This window comes from Gouania willdenowi, chromosome 17 (assembly GCF_900634775.1).
Source record: "Gouania willdenowi chromosome 17, fGouWil2.1, whole genome shotgun sequence".
In the NCBI taxonomy this organism is placed as follows: domain Eukaryota; kingdom Metazoa; phylum Chordata; class Actinopteri; order Blenniiformes; family Gobiesocidae; genus Gouania; species Gouania willdenowi.
This window is the reverse complement of record NC_041060.1, coordinates 33717253-33735027: the sequence shown is the minus strand read 5'-3', so window position 1 is coordinate 33735027 and position 17775 is coordinate 33717253. Positions and strand designations below refer to the sequence as shown.

Below are 17775 nucleotides of genomic sequence, written 5' to 3'. Positions count from 1 at the left end.
GATGGATCGCAATTTTTTTTGGATGCTGATTTTAAATAGATTTTTTTTAATTTAAAAAAATTATTTATTTATTGTTCCTGATAATTAATATTTTTGTGTATTTGTGCAATATTTCAGTGGTTACGTAATGTACTTTATTTTAATATAATATAATAATATAAATATTACAGTCTGTAATATTTATATAAACACAGACATTTTATTTTTATATAATCTGTTCAGATCAGTGTTTAAACTGATTCAATAGGATTATTTATTTTGTGCATTATCAGTAACTCAGGGTGATTAATCATTAATGTTCTCACTTACAGTTGTTACAATCATTATGTTGTCATGGTTACTTTGAGACTTCTACACAGTAGTTTCAGTGAAAATAAACTTGTTGCACTTTATTTTATGATGTCAGTGTAACACTGTATTTTTTTTTTTTCAGTGAAAATGTGCAAAATCAGTAATAATAAATAATAAATAGGATGTTTTGAAGCAAATAGTTTTGACTCACTGTGTTCTCTGAATGATCAATATCTTCTGATGAACATTTACAACAACTTGATTTTTAATTTTGATATTAACTGGGTAGAATATCGTGATAATATCGTATCGTATTCCAACATCGTTGCAAATACTCACCTCTAGTCAACAACATGGTTTGTAATTTACAGTGTTTCCCCAAACTGTTCACAGTCCCGTACCCCTCCAGACATTTAACCTGAATCCATGTACCCCCCACCACTGCACACTTAGAATACATAATGGAATGCAGTGTTTTTTAACCTTGGGGTCATGACCCCATGTGGGGTCGCCTGGAATTCAAATGGGGTCCCCTGAAAAGTCTAATAATTTATAATAATAGAAAATGTGTTGTTTTTAAGATTTTGTAATCTTTATTTATTTTTTCAAATTATAACACCATATACAAAACAATCTTAAACAACTGTGTTCTATACTTTCACTTTCTCAAATAAAAATCTATTAGAAATAAAATAAGTAAAGAAAATAGCATAAACGGTATAAGGATATCTGAGCTGGTGCATCTTGTCACTTTGTGACATGATATTGCTGTTTAAAACCTGCTGTCAATGGAATATAGAGCAGTAGAAACATGCTCTGGAAGAAGTCACTTATTGTGTCTAATCTGATAATTACATGAGGAGAGCTGTTATTAATTTCTAAATCTAATGTGCCAATGGCATAGTAGTGAAAAGGGAATTTTAAATTAAATGAGTGTTGTTAGGGCAAAATTAGTTCATTATGTTTATTCATATTGTCGTGGTTTCCCAGGTGATGATGTGGAGGATGAAAAAGATGTAATGTGGAAAAAAAGGTCGTCGACGAAACTGGCTCACATAATAATACAAAGTTTATTAACACCGACCGCTTCATCCGCCGACTTGGACGCCATGGTGACACAAGAGTGGGGAGGGCCAGTCAAACTTTGGCCGACACCCGTCCTGATGGGCAGCAGCCGACCAGAAGCGTCCACCCACAGCAGGAAGTCTGCAAACAACAAGTTTAAAGGAAGTTAAAAGTGACCCGACTACAGCGAGCACCGTACGATCCACGAGACAAATGTTTCTCAAATGGGGGTACGTGTAACCCTAGAGCAGAGGTAGATGACTTTTATCATAGATGGGCCAAAAAAAAAAGTGTTTGATCAGAGGGTCACATGATCAACATTAATGTCAGCATTTAGAATAATGAGTGATCTGAGCATTAGTACAGGAAAGAACAAACAGTTTCTATAGTCATTTTGTCTGTTTTCCTGACATTCTGTGTATGTGTGTTGTTGTCTTGCTCGTTGTGAAGCATTTTGTGCATTTCTGTAGTCATCTTGTGTATTTGTGTGTGTGTCATTTTGTGCTTTTTTTTGGGGTATTATTTGTGTATTTCTGTCGTTTTGCTTGTTTGTTATACTGTGGGTTTGGAGAGTCATTTTTCCTGTTTTTGTGTAATTTTTCTGTAATTTTGTGTATTACTGTTGTCCTTTTGTTCACTTCTGTAGTAGTTTTGTGTGTTTTGTAGTATTTTCTGTGTTTTTACCTGGCCTTTTACTGTATTTTCCTACAATGTTGCAATTCTTTGTATTTTTGAATTCTTGTTCTTGTTTTGTGTATTTTTCTGTCATTTTGTACATTTATTCTGGGGGCCGCATAAAAGAAGACAGAGGGCCGCATGTGTTAAGTATTTTTTTTTTTAGTTTAAAACAATAATCATAACAATGATGATTAATGATCTTGATTAGAAAACTACCTGAAAATACAAAGGTCAGTCTTGGTCCCACACCAGGTGGGAGTGACTGGAAATGATAAAAAGTTTATAAATAAATCTATTCAGGAGGCGCTAAATACTGTTTCATTTCACTTATTTACAAAATTTGAATCTTTAAAAATTGTTCTCACCAGGAATTTTTCCCAGCATAGGGAAATCGTGTGGTGTGCAAGCGAGCGACAGTGGCACGGAACATGTTGAAATGTATACCTAACTCTGTGAAGTAAAGCTAAAGTAATTGTTTTTAATCTTTGTTACTGCCTTACTTTAGAGCTAAAGTGGGCGACCGTGGCTCAGGTGGTGGAGGGTCGTCTTCTGATCGAGAGGTTGGGGGTTCGATCCCAGTACCTGACTATGTGTTGAAGTGTCCTTGGGCAAGACACTGAACCCTAAGTTGCTCCCAGTGGTCGACTAGCGCCTTGCATGGCAGTCCTGTCCCACTGGTGTGTGAATGTGAGAGTGATTGGGTGAATGAGCTGATATGTAAAGTGCTTTGAGACTGTTTCAGTGGTGATAAAGCTCTATATAAATCAAGTCCATTTACCATTTATCATTTAAATATGTTTGAGAAACAGTTCAGAATTTAACAAGAACATAAGTGAACACGAATGCGCTTTTTTTTTTTTTTTTAAACAATACAAACAATAAGATGTAAAATAATAACCCCCCCTCCCCACCGGGTGCTACCATACACTTTACTGAATATACATTAGTTTATATCTTCCAAAATGGTCCAATTTGATATTTTGTACATGACGAATCCTTTCAAGGTGCAGTGTTTCAGTCATTGAGGAAATCCATGCTGAAAGTGAGAGAACATTTCTTTCCAACGATCACATGCTCTGTCCATAACTGAAGGTGTGAAAGATGGATTTGTTGAAATGAGAGAGACATAGGATGATGTTGTGGATGATTACAGTTATAAGCTATTGCACCAATGGAGTAGGGCATACATTCTTCTCGTTCCATATCAAGCCAACTCCCTATTATAGCAGTGTTGTCCAGCCAGTATGTAACATAATGTATATAAATTGAAAAATAGTACAGTTTGAAATCTGGCAGAGCTAAACCACCTTCATTTTTCAGTTTACAAATGTGATTCTTTTTAATTCTGTGGTTCTTATAATTCCAAATGAATGGAAGAAAAATGGAATCTAATTTTTGAAAGAAGGAGGCTCAAAATTATCTGACGTTCTCAAACGTTTTGGCTCAGGTTCTCTCTTACTTTTGAATCCAAGCACCCCCTTATGTCTGACTACAACATTTTGCTAAAGAATTGTGTGAAAAAACAGCAATAGATCATAATGATGGAATGAATGAGTGATAAAACACATTTTAAAGAATCTAACTCTGTAAATAAGTGAGTGAAACAGTATTTAAGCTTGGATTTATTTCTAAAGTTTATTTAATTTATGATCATCTTCCTCCTGATGTGACCTTTGTATTTTCAGTTCATGTTCTCTTCTAAATAATTTCTATCATCATTTTGTGTGTTTCTTATGTCATCTTGTACGTTTCTGTTATTTTTGTGTGTTTTGTCGTGATCGTGTGTATTTTTCTCTCATTTAGTGAGTCTGTTGTCGTTTTGTGTGTTGCTGGGATTAGTAAGTGTGTGTGTGTTTTTGGTGTCATTTTGTGCATTTTGTTGTTCTTTTTATTATTCAGTATATTTTTATTTTATTTTGCACGTTTTTGTTGTTTTGTGAGTTGCTGTTAATATAATAAAAGTGTGATTATAAACCAATTGGTTACATAATTTTAAACCTTCAACATAATATCTACAGTATTCTACAATTGAATAAAATAAATAAAAAATCAATTAAATAAAAAATGAATGAATTAAATAAATAAATAAATAAATAAATAAATAAATAAATAAATAAATCGTAAAATCCGTAAATTTGAATCCGATATCCAATATTCGTTTTCAGGATAATATCGGACCGATATCAGATAGGGACACGCCTAGTTTATAAGTGCTGAAAATGTCTTGAAAGTGGAAAAATTTTTTATGCCTTATCTGCAAATTTTTTCAAGTGTCATAAATGGGAGTAATGTAAAAAAAAAGGAGCAAAAATACATGAAAAAGTGATGAAAATAGGTTAAAATATGGCAAGTTTGGTGTAGTTGTAGAAAATGGGTTAAAAAAGAATCAAAAAAGGGCTTATTATAAAAATTCTTAGTTTCTTCGAGGCATTTGGAAACCCCCTCCCAGTGTTTCGTGACCCCAAGGTTGAGAAGCCCTGCTTTAGAGTACCTGTGTAGTATCCTGGGGACAGGACTTCATCCTGTTTGTAGTTGTGCTCCCCGACCAGCTGCCGCAGCGCCTCAGCCACCAGACCTTTATAACTGACACAAGACAGACCAAAGAGAGCCTCTGATTGGACACCAAAATAACAGACACACTGCAAAAATACCATGTTACGCTATCGCAGATAACGGACAGAAAATAGGTGAAAATGTATTTCCTGAAATGGAAACGTTGACATCATTTTAAAAAAAAAAATTTTTTTTAAACAATATCAAGAAGACAGGATTAATCTTTAAATGCATGTTAGGGGAAAATATCACTCATTTAAAATAAATAAATAAATATCACATTGTTTTTTATTTAATTTTTTAATTAAAACATCTGCAATTATTTGAGTTTCAAATTTGATTAAGATTTGAACACTTTTTTTCCGTTGATTGAAAATATTTATTCTGAAATTTATCTCCATAGTCAGAGACTGAAAAGTCAATTCTCACAAAAAATTCTGAAGTAATCTGAGTGACTTCAGCTTTTGAAATGTAAATATCTTTATGACACCCACATGTTTTGGGGACGATATCACATTTATTTTCAGAATATTTTTCTCTGTAAAATGGATGGGCAAATGTTAGCTAGTAATTGTGTTTGGTAGGATTTCAGGAAGTTTAACGGCCTGTAATGATCTGATATAATGACGAAACAGAAATGTGTAAAATGGGAGGCTCAATAGAACCAGCAGGTTGTGGGGGCGTTACCTGTACTTGCGGTTGACCTCATCAGCGGTGAGGGCGTGGTCAAACATAAGCACCTTATGGGAGTCCTGCAGCCGTGGCCCGGTGTAATCCTGGTACTCCAGCTCCACGGCAGCGTCCAACATGGACAGATACCTGCGCACGATCAGGGCGTACGGACTGCCTGTGGGGGGAGGGGAGGAGACAACAGCACAGTCAGCCAATCACAGCCAGCGCTGGAGATGGGCGATATAAACTAAAAAATGTATCCCGATAATTTCTGGTATTTAGCATGGTAAAGCTAATAATGCTGATAAACAAAAACAATAAATAAATAAATAAAACAATTACCAACTTAAAGTGTAAACAGGTTCCTTACAAATACAAATTTAATTGAACTAGAATATTTGCATTTCCTGAAGAAAATGCAAGAGAGGATGCAGGTGTTGCCCTGTGTCGCACTGCATTAGCATATATTAACATTAACTAGCATTGACATGAGCCAGCATTAGCATTAACGTTAACATTAGCACTAACCAAGAAATAGCATTAAACTATCATTAGCACTAGCTAGAATTGGCATCAACTTCGCATTAACCAAGCACTAGCATTAACCGAGCATTAGCTAAGGATTAACCTTAACCTAGCAATAGCTTAAAAGAGAATAGGTCAGGAAACATTCATTTTAAGTCTTTTAATGCTAACGGTTGACGAAGCGCTCTAAACCAAAGAGAATGAGTTCACACACATTTCTACCGATTGTCTAGAAAAGACTATTTGATACATTTTGTACTGCTGTTCTGGGCGTGAATTTCCCACACAGTTCTGTGGACGTGATGTCAAATGATGCTGGTGTGCGTTCGGAGGCTTGGAAATAAACCGTAAATAAAGAAGAATGAGAAGAAGACGGCTTGGAGACTGAAAGAAGACAAGCACAGTGGACTAACCTACTGTTCCACAGATGTACGCAGAGGCATGTGCACAGATCTTGGAGTAAACAGTCACATGAACGGCGAGTAAATAAATAATAGTGACACAGTTGCGGATTGGGCCGCATTTTCTCGTCCGAGTCTGACCAAACAGTGAAAACCTCTTTTTTTCTTAAAGAAATGACATATTTACGTTTGTTTTAGTGGTAAGCACCGATTTTAATAAACAACTGGTCATGTCAACAGCACGAGTAACAAGAGAAAGTGAAACAAACACATTCGCAGTGCACTCAAGAGCCCCATCGGATCTATTCACATAATCCATGTATAAAGATAAGGATAATCATAAATGTGGTGCAGAAAAAGCAATGTTTCCTTTATAATTGTCCTCTGCTCCATTCTCCTTGCCCCGCGGATCACAGCTCTCAATGTTACAGACAAAGTTGCATTCTTCAGGGCTACAGAAGCTGTGGCTGCTGCAGCAGGAAAGGAAGAACGCTGCGTGCAAACAACACTATGTGACCAAATCCGACCACCAGTTCTAAATATCTGTCCGAACCCAACCCGTCCGGTCCCGTGCGCGTTCGTTTGGGTATCCACGGTATCAGCTCCGGTGATAAACAGTTGATTCGCGCGGTGGCGTGGCTGATGGCTGCAGCTACACCAACCACCGTGGTGTCACTATGGAGTCTGATTTCTTAATCCTTTAATATTAAAGGGGACATATCATGCTAAATCCACTTTTTTAGCCCTTAAATGCACTTTGTTGTATATTTAGAGTGTTTAGAAGTACAGAAAAGTTCAAATTAGTCTCTTCAGGTTCTCCGTTGATATCTTTATATTCTGTTTTGGTCATATTTTTCCATCTGTTTCGATTTTTCGATGCTCTATTACGTTTTTTGAACAATAACGTCACAGTATTTGCAGCAGAACTGCCAATTTAGGACATCGACTCCAGGCCCAACAATCCACCATTTTTATTTCTCGCTTTTATTTTGTAGTCCAAGCTCCAGGATGCCGAAGTTACGAGAGGATAAGTCAAAATGTTTGGTTGTTGGATGTAGTAACCCACACGCTTCATTACAACGTCTCCCAGCATCAGAACCTTTTCAAAGTGTCTGGTTGAGTTTTATTTTTTACGGAAATGTACCACATCTGTAGGTAAGGTCATTTTTGTGTGTGTGAAGCACTTCAATGATGACTGCTTCATCAACCTCCACCAGTATAAAGAAGGATTTGCCGAAAGACTTTGTCTGATTGAGGGTTCAATTCCTTCTATCTTTGGAGACGATGAACAGAGCACTTCGGTAAGCTGTAAATAACGCTAAAAAGTGTGATAAGACGTCCCTGTCATTGTTTTGTTAGCATTAGCAGCACACAGTGCTCGTTTTAGATCCTTGATGATGTGGCCTACGCAATTTAATTTAAGTCTAAAGTTTTCATTAATTTTGTCGTTTTTGTCTCCGAAAAGACTGTATTAAAATGCATTTCGTGACATTAGCTTGGCGCTAGCGTTAGCTCGGTGCTTGTGTTAGCTCACTTGTTAGGGTTCTGCAGGTTCATCATCTTCATTTTCATCTCGCTCCGCTGGGTCAGACTCTGGCTGGAACATGTAAGGCTGGATGGACAAGTCTAACGTTGTTGACATTTTGTCAACGTGTGAATAAAAAGTTTCTGCGCCGCTACATAATCGTATCTCTTCTATCAAACTACAAAAATGGCCGAGCAGGGTGGAGTTGAACAGAGTGTCACCTCTGCAACCTGGAGAGGGGTCGGGGTATGAAGTGTCTCATTTGCATTTAAAGAGACAGCACCAAAACGAGTTGCTCTCAGAAGCACATCAGAAAAGCGGTAGAAAAGGGGTGGAGCTATAATAATGAGGAATTCAGACCCAAGCATTGCAGTTCTGCTTTATATAGACACAACTGTTTGATTTATATGTAAAAAGGAAGGATTTAAAAGCATGATATGTCTCCTTTAACAATAAGGTTGAAAAAGTTGAAATGTGTAGAACATATTAGCTGAAGATGTTAAAGGTTGAATGGTTTGTAAAGAAAAAGTGAAGCAGCTCCTCCACCTGAACCAGGTGTTTACTCTAAAAAAAAGAGATTGAAGCAGAGAAGTTCATATAGTTTCACAAAAAAATATAATAACTCAAAAAGTTGAAAAGTTACAAATCACAAAAGCGATAGCATCAAAGAACTTTCTGAACGTTTTGATAGCTTATTTGTCAAAATGGGACAAATGGTGTAGGAGGAGTTAACGACAGACGGAAGAAAAAACGAATAATAGTGAGGATGTCTCCTGCATCCTCATTAATAAATCAACACTAGAATGTGCTTCAGTAATAACATTTACACGTTTGTTGTTATTATATATATTTTATTTAAAAAAAAAGTACATGAAAAGCAAAACTAACTCTAATTCTGATTTTCTATCGTTTAATATAAACCACTGCTGCTGAATCTTGGTTATTTTATATCTGATAATGAATTACATAAAGTTATGGTTGATATCTCAGCAATTTCCTATAATTAAACCAGATCAGTCTAAATTATTTAATCATTAATTACTGAGAGCATTACTAACAGGATATTTAGGTGTAATCACAGTAGTTACATTACTGTCTAATGGGACCAGCTTTGTGACGTTAGTTTAATCCTCATATTTATTTCACACGTGACATGTTAGCTTTCATCCTTCCATACAAGTGTTAAATCTGATAATAAGTAAATCAGTGGCTCGTTGTGGTTTGATGAGAGTAAGCTTAGGGTGTGCCATCTAAGGAACCTCACTATTCGATTACAATTCAGGGTGCAACAATTCGATTAATCAACGATCAATACAATATTAACAATTATCACAATTTTCAATGCATCCCAAATCAAAGTTTCTATTTTCCTCACTTTGTGTCTATTACATACATTTAAATAAGGTATATGTGTCAGTATCCATTAATTAAAGTAACCAAACAGATGTATCGCCATTATTTTTATTTGTCAAATCCAACAATATTACAAAATAAATAAAAATTAAAAAATAACTAAAATATTAGCTCATAGAGCTAAGTCAATCTGAACCAACAGAAAAGTTTATTCAGTAAAAATAAATTCTTTAAGAGCTGCATAAATCCCACAAGGAACTAAACATTTTGCTGCGTACAATCAAAGCAGCTTTAAAAACATATTACAGCTATAATATCAGCTCTCTTGTGGAAATTACAAGTCTGGTGGGTGGTCCACAACGCTGCACAGCGGAGAAGGCTGAGCGATGTAACCTAGGTCACGCCCCTGGAAAGCGGAGCGTTGGGAGCGGGGCAGCGCTCTAATGCTCTCGGCCCATGAGCCACCTTCCAGGCCACGAAATGAGCCCGGCGAAGAGACACTTGTGCCAGGAATGTCCAAATACGTCTTGGCCAACTTTGACATCATAGGATACATCACTTGATTCCTTCAAACACTAGCTCCATGTCACCCTTCCTGACCGCCAGAGGCGGTGCTTTAAGTACTGAATGATACCATATCCCGCAGGTGCAGGTTGAGTAGCTATACCAACAAAGTCACGTGTGACCCCTGATGACCCTGTAGGTCTATATCTTCCGGTGTCATTAGAGCAGGGGTGGCCAATCCTGGTCCTCAAGAGCTACCATCCAGCATGTTTTAGATGTTTCCCTCTTCCAACACACCTGATTCAAATGATTAACTCATCATCAAGCTCTGCAGAAGCCTGATAACGATCCTGGTCATTTCAATCAGGTGTGTTGGAAGAGGGAAACATCTAAAACATGCTGGATAGTGGCTCTTGAGGACCAGGATTGGCCACCCCTGCATTAGAGGATTAGTTTCTTCTTCTCGCTCCCAAGTGTTGGACTATTGAAGTGGCTTTGAAAATTAAGCTTGTTGCTAGTAGCCTTGGTACTGTTGTCGGAGCTGCGTCTCTAAGGTTGCCCTCCAAAGGCTGTGGCAGGTTCGGCATTCAGCGTTTCTCCTTGGATTGTAATCACTAAGGTTGGTCGCCACCTCAGTTTTGATTGTTACGGTTTCTGTTGCTGCTGATGGTAATGTGTTTCTGCCACATCCAACATAATTAAGTTTATTGTTTTACAGTTAGCCCGGTGTGTCCACCAGAGCTAACACGCTAAAGCGTGGGGTAGCAACTTGGTTGCACCAGCACTATCTTTGTTGACAGTCCTTAGATTTGGCGGTAGCGTATTCGCTGGTCAGCTTATATTACCGGTAGCACACGTTCTCTGTTGGTGGCTGCCTCTTTTTCTTTTTCGGGGTGAGGGCGGCTGTGTGCGCTTACTCCCAATTTAACTGTTAGCCAGGTAAGTGCTGGGTACAGCGCTTCAGCTTACAGCAAGCTAGTAGTAGCCACAGTAGTTGTACTGGTTTCTTTTTGATAAGACCCTTTGTCGGTGACGGCAGTGAGTGCGCTCCCTCCCTGTCATAGGGGCGTCCCGTTCAGTAGTCTGGTGAGCGTGTGTTCGCTCAAAGCCAGCTTGTAACCAGCGTTTTCGATTACCGTGTTGGGGAGGCAGTGTCTCCGCTCTTACCCCAGCAGTGTTACGTGCTACCTTTGAGTTGGTGGATGACTCCATAGGGTCCCTCATTCGTGGGGCCCTGGCGCATCTGCAGCCGGACCCTCCTCAGCTGCCCCCGGTTTGTGCCTTTTTTTGGTGCAGCTCGGAGCTAGCAACCTTAATGGTGCCTCCCTCAGAGGAGTACCTGAAAGAGTTGCATGCATGCAAGAGAGAGTCAAGGGCCCTCTCTCAAACTACCTCAGATGGCTGTGAACTCGCCGCTATGCAGGATGCCGCCAAGTTTGGGTTGGGCTACAGGCTAGCAACAGATCCAACCAATGTTGCTCTTATTGTGTCTCCTGACAAGGCCCTTATGCAGGATGCAAGGTGTCCCCGTCGTCAGTACTGGTGTCAGGGTCTGAGTTACCTCGTACTGAGATCAATTATGAGCATGCGCAGTACCGGAAAATGAATTTTTACTACTTCCACCGTGCTGAGATTGAAAATTCTTGAACGGACCATTCAGGCTAGATGAACCAGGCAGCAGCTCTCTGGTCTCAGCAGGAACCTGCCTTCTCATAATAGGCCTAGAAGTACTTTGGTCCCTCCTCAGCGCCGCTTTCAGTCCCCAGCTGCTGCCAGTGGTCAGCAGCAGCCTCAGTGCCCGGAGCCTTCCGTGGTCGGGGGGGGGCAGGCCCTGAGACCTTGAGGCCGGCTGTTTATCCCAGAAGCAGCTCAGCTATTGGGCTGCTTCAAAATCGGACAAACTCGATCCTAACTTCCATGGATTTTTTTTCCTCCGTTGTGGCTTTTGTGTTTTTGCCAGAGTTTCAACAATATAAATATTATTAGCTTTAACAAAAAAAAAAAAAAAAAAATATATATATATATATATATATATATATATATATATATATATATATTCCTACATCTACATTTTCTCTTGTTCTTTCTAGTTTTGTAAAGTCAACGGTATTGACTATCTGACGGGTCGACTGTGGATCGGGTTCTGGCTGGTGCTCATCGTGCTTCTCACTGTGGCATTAGAGGGAAGCATTCTGGTCCGTTTTGTCTCTCAGCCAAACACAGCTCTGCTCTCATGAGTACTTATGGCAGGAACATATTTGATTGCCTTCTACCTTCGCAAGTTAAAGAACAGTTCCTTCTTCCCTGGAAAGGTTGGTGGCATATGAGTTTAACAAGTCTGACATGATATGAATATAGTATTTTTATATTCACACACTCACACCAAAGCTCACTTTTTAAGGTTTTCCTTTGAATGTCTTTTGATCCTAATCCTTGTGTTGGTGTTTTAGCTTCGGAGACTCATTGGGGATTTTGGGGTTCCCATTGCCATCTTCATCATGGTGATGGTTGATTACAGCGTGGAGGACACCTACACCCAGGTGAGAGTGGTACTTTTAAAAAGCACAGGAACAATCAAGAACTTTTAGATAACTGTTGTTTTTTTCTGACTGACAGAAGCTAAATGTTCCGAGTGGATTCTCTGTGTCCAGTCCAGAGAAACGGGGATGGGTCATTTCCCCACTGGGATCAAACGGGGAGTTTCCTATGTGGATGATGGGAGCGAGCGTGCTTCCAGCCATCCTGGTCTTCATCCTCATCTTTATGGAGTCCCAGATTACAGCGTACATCATCTATTTCTTCTACCTTCAGTATTTGGACTCTTAGCTTTGATTGTTGTGTTTAAAATGTGTTTTTACATTTGCTCGTACGAATCCCCTCCAGAGATCTTGTGTGTTGGTTGTCTTTGTGTCCTTCAGGCTGATAGTCAGTAAGAAGGAGCGGATGTTGGTGAAGGGAACGGGCTTCCATGTGGACCTCCTCATCATTGTGTTGGTGGGGGGAATATCGGCCTTTTTTTGGGTTACCCTGGTTGTCTGCTGCCACTGTTCGCTCTGTTACTCATACTAACGCTTTGACTGTCATGACTAAACCGAACACACCTGGAGAAAAGCCAGGGATCCTGGAGGTCAAGGAGCAGAGGGTGACTGGGTTCCTGGTAGCTGTTTTTGTAGGTGCGATGACCACCAACGACTGAGTATTAATTCTGTTTCTGCATGTCTGACATGATTCTGTACCTGCTCCGGTCTGCAGGTCTGTCGATTGTGTTCGGAGAGGCTCTGCGTCAAATCCCTCTGGCTGTGTTGTTTGGGATCTTCCTCTACATGGGTGTTATGTCGCTCAATGGGATCCAACTCACAGAGCGACTGCAACTGTTACTGATGCCACCAAAATACCACCCTGAAAGCAGCTACGTCCAGAAGGTCAGCCCTGTGTCCTCGCAAACATGTCACCAAAAAACTGGAACATGCTTTTGAAAACTGATTGTGAGCACTCACGCTGAGCTTTGGATTATCTATATACTGAATGTAAATATATTATCTGTGGATAAAGGGACTCGTGGTTAAGGAAGCAGGATTGTAATCATAGGCTCACTGGTTTGAATCTCCCTGGTCCATGACTGTGAAATGTTGATCAGTTCCTTATATTAACTCTAAATGCTCCCTGGGTGCTACATCGTGGCTGCCCACTGCTCCTCGGGGAGGGGTTAAATGCAGAGAACACATTTCGTGTATGTAGCTGTAGGAATAAGGATTTATTAATAATGGGTTGTATGAATTAGAATATTAATTATGATTATTAATATTAGCTCAAAGGATGCCGGGGTGCCACTCCTTTAAACAGGAGAAATAGGTCTAAGCTTTAGACTAAACCCATTAATTTGAAACCAGCGAAATAAGATTCGTACAGCAACATGTATACCTTAATACACAGTTTTAATAAAGAGGAACAAAAGATTACATTTAAACTTTTATTCAAAATTAAACAATTAACAAAGTCAAAATATCAATTAAAATGGGATAATTAAATCATGATAAAATACATTTCTAGTCAAATAAGAATGAGGATTATACATAATAAGTCAAAACGTTATTCTAAAGAAAGCTAGTCTACTAAATATGGTATAAAGAGGTAACTATGCATATTCGAATAAAATATCATAAAATCAAAGCATAAAAATACAAAATGAGCTCATTAAACATGTAGGGAGACATAGACAGGGGAACAAACAAATGTTTATGGAGTAAAATGTGGTTAAATTGTGTTCTGCTGGTTCCATGTTCGCTGGTCCATACCTTGAGGCGAAGTTCTGGTTGGACCTAGAGACGTTCTGGGTTTGCAGGAACAAAGTTCGTCGTAGCAGTAGCTGGCGTGCCGCCGTTGAGTTCTGTTTTGTTAAACGGTAGGGTTCCTATTGACGGATCCACAACCCCTTCTGGGTTGATCGCAGCAGGTTTCAGACGAGGAGAGAGAGGACCGTGGTTTGGTCCGCGGTTCAGATGTTGGTAGGTCGGCTTTGAGGCACGCTGTTTTGCGTCTTAAGCTGTTTCTTAAAAATCTACGCAACTACAAATAAAACAAAAATGAAATGAAAAAACTGGAAAAATGAGGAAACGTGTTGTTGAGCATGAAATGCCAGCGTCCCAAAACTGAAGTTTTGTGAGCAGTGCGTCTTTTTAAACAAAACCTGAGAGACGTCTATTGGATGAGGTGTTTTGGTTGATCATGTCAGTGATTGGGCAGTGTCTCTGCTTTCAGCCTGTGGGTGTGTCTGGAGTGTGTGTGATGAAAGACAAACAGAAGAGTTCTAAGCATAACACAAACAATAATAATTAATTCAGCATAATTCAAATCATCTTTTCAACATCATATATTGATATATCATGTATTATGGGACACTTTGATACCAAACATTACTAGGAAGTAACAAAGTATTGCTTAAGAAATCAGTTGTAAATTTTTTGGTAAAATATTGTTATTAAACATCATGTTCTTATTTTCCTTACTATATGGTGGACAGTAAATACCTTAATACTAACATTGTGATGTTTTCTGGTGTTTTAAGCACTTTTTAAATGCTGAAACATTTAAAATAGCATTATGTTGGGTATAGGACCGACAATATTTGCGATTTCAATTTCTGCAGGAACCATTCCAATAATGTTTTCTTTTGTGACTTTTCAAACCTACTAACAGTTTCTTTGTTCTCATTTTGGAGGAAAAACAGAGAGCTGGTGTTTTTCCACAGTCCTGTGGGACCTTTGGTTAGTGTTCTGGAGGTGACAATTCACCGCCGGGTGTCGGAGCCCAGAGTTTGAAAACTTAGCATGTAAACATTAGCCGATAGCTTCTTTTTGATTGTATTTGCATTTCACAGTGGGAGACAGACTTTCTAAGGTTCAAGGGTGTGCGACGTTGGATTTGTTTGGACTGCAATGATACCGTTAATAAATTGTTTCATAAATGCTTTACAAATTCCGTGTGCATCTAAACTGACTGTTGTAGATTAATGACACTAAACGAGTCCGGACTGAGTCTGTTCTGGTCTGAGGAGATCCGGATCTGCGAGGACAACAAACTGGAACTGGAATAGATGGGGTTCAACTCCCTACAGTGTCCTTGCTAAAAGCCAACATATATGAAAACACAATAGTTATCACTCTACACATTTCACAACAAACCTAAAGTCCCTGACGTCTCACCTTCCAACCCAACCTCATTTAACCATCCATGAAAAAGCTACTGAACCTCCCACTTTTCTATAGCAATACATACTTCCTACAGGCACTGACTTCGTATATGACAATAAAGTATAACGTATATTCTACCAGTGTTATTAAAACACTGTTAGTTTTACCTGTGAGGTAGTTTGAGAGGGAGGAGCTCGCATTCTTATTGGGTAGGAGGAGCCAGGATTATCAGGAAGAGAAATTTCCCCCTTATGACAAATTATTGCGGGAAAAATCAAACTCACCCGTTTGTAGCTGACTTTTTACAAAATGTGGTATAATAAGGCAAGACTGTAGCTGAAGGGCTAAACCACTGAGATAGAGAACAACAAACTCTTTATTGCTTTTCTTGACTGGAGAAGTAATTTCTATGTGACTTCAAACAGTAAAGCCTGCTGTGACACAAATGTGGGCAACTGTCGGCCCAACCCTCGCTCTGAATTTAGGCAGTGCCTACAAATGCACAAAATTACTCCGAAAAAGCCACACAATGACAGAAAAATACACAGAACATCATCATCAATTACAGAAAATACACAAAGCAACAACATAAACACAAAATAGGAACAAAAACACTCAACAACTCCAAACACTGACAAAGCAACATCAAAAATGGACAAAATTACAACAGAAATAAACACAAACCCTCTGATTGATCTTTATTCGAATGATGAATGTTGATCATGTGACCCTCAGATCAAGGCAAGGCAAATTTAATTGTATAGTGCATTTCATACACAAGTTGAGTCAATGTGCTTTACCGAAAACATTTAACAGTTAAAAAATCAAAAAGAACATTAAAATCAGCAGAAAATTTTTTTTTTTTTTCACATAAAAATAAAAGCCTTTAACTTGGAGTTAAAGCTAAAGACTGGTTCCTTGTCCTGTATGTAATCCTTTCATTTAATGTTTTGTGTCTCACCTTGTTTTATTGTTAAGTGTGACATTTCTTACATCAGCCTGTCTAACAACAACAGATGGAAATCAGCCTATGGCTATAATCTGACATATTTACATTTTTCTTGAATGGTCATTGATACTGTCCCTACTTAAATAAAAAGAATAAATAAATTAATTAATTAAATGTGATTAGATATAATCACGTGTTTATGGCCATGCTGTGATCACTCCCTCGCTCTTACAGGTGCGCACCTTGAGGATGCACCTGTTCACCATCGTACAGGGGGTGTGCCTGTCTATTCTGGGCGGCGTCATGGCTACGGCAGCAGCGTTGGCGTTCCCCTTTGTGTTACTGTTAACCATTCCTGTGAGGATGCTGCTGCTGCCCTGGATCTTCACCCAACAAGAGCTTCAAACTGTGAGTGTTTGAATCAGCACGTCACATATCAATGCCCACAGTTACATGACATTTTTTTAAATTTGGAATGAATTATTTTGAATGAAATTATTCTGAATTAAAGTGTTCCGCTTCATGTTTACATGGAAATAGTCATTCCGAATTGAGGTTTACATGGAAAACATTTATTTGGCTTTATTCAATTCGTCTTTAGGTCTGGGGGTTGGGAAGGTTTTGATTGGATCGGAGGCGAACGTGTCACGTCTGCAGTGACGTGCCATCAGGGTAGGCAAGGTAGGCAGTGCCTACCCAAGGGTGAATTGATATTTTGATTATTTGTTTTAATTATAATATAATTATAAATTATTTATTTTTCCATTTCCAATAGCCTACAGTACCTATAAGTTTGAAAGTGTCCGCATTTTGCGCATTTCATAGCCCAAATTACTAAACAGCGCTATTTCCTGGAACAGCTGCACAGTCTCACTCCGCTGAAAGGCAGAGGAAGGCCGCTCCCCCTCCCAAAGGCACATTGCTGCTCTGCCTCTGTTCTCATAGTGCGTTTTTACGTGTTTGTGCATGCGCAGTCAGGTCCCCAAGATGACAATCATTTACATCGTAACGTAACCGCGCTATGCTAAATGCTATACGTAAGTTCACAGTACATTAGTGAATTGATATCACATGACTGCTGCTGCTACGTTCTCTAGCTAGTGGGCGGGATAACACTACAGGCAAGATGACAGCACTTGAGACGATAAAGAAACCTTTTTTTTGAGGAAAAACAACAGCTTTAAAAAGATTGGGAGACCAACACCTGAGCTACCAGAGCTTCAACAAAGGTAAGATTAGAACATTGTTGGTACTTTCTACAGTGAAAGGTAGGTATGGCTTTGTGGATACTCCTCACTGAGGCTGTTCTGAGTTGTTGTTGTTGTTATTTTCTCCGTGTTTCTGTGTTTCCAACACAAACAACGGATGTGCTGCCGTGTCATGAGATATATCTCGTTGGGAGAGTATGGAGGCTATAATAAATAATTGTTTATGTTTCTTTAATGGTGTTTTTGGTGTTGATTTTGTAAGATGGCTAAATTATTTTTCATGTGGATCTTGTTGGGTTTTTTCTTTCTTATTATGAATTTTATATTTTGATAAGCGCATTGAGATGACTTTGTTGGAAAT

General features: G+C 38.8%; 1 protein-coding gene across 1 annotated transcript; it reads right to left on the bottom strand.

Annotated features, from left to right (window-relative positions):
- Window positions 1–1272: 1272 nt before the first annotated feature.
- Window positions 1273–6939, bottom strand: LOC114479366 (fas-activated serine/threonine kinase-like). Its single transcript, XM_028473034.1, has 3 exons — window positions 5275–6939; window positions 4526–4617; window positions 1273–1497 (listed from the first exon to the last, which is right to left on the bottom strand). Exons 1-3 carry the CDS (start codon window positions 5394–5396, stop codon window positions 1343–1345), a joined length of 369 nt encoding a protein of 122 aa, XP_028328835.1. The 5' UTR covers window positions 5397–6939; the 3' UTR covers window positions 1273–1342.
- Window positions 6940–17775: the final 10836 nt, after the last annotated feature.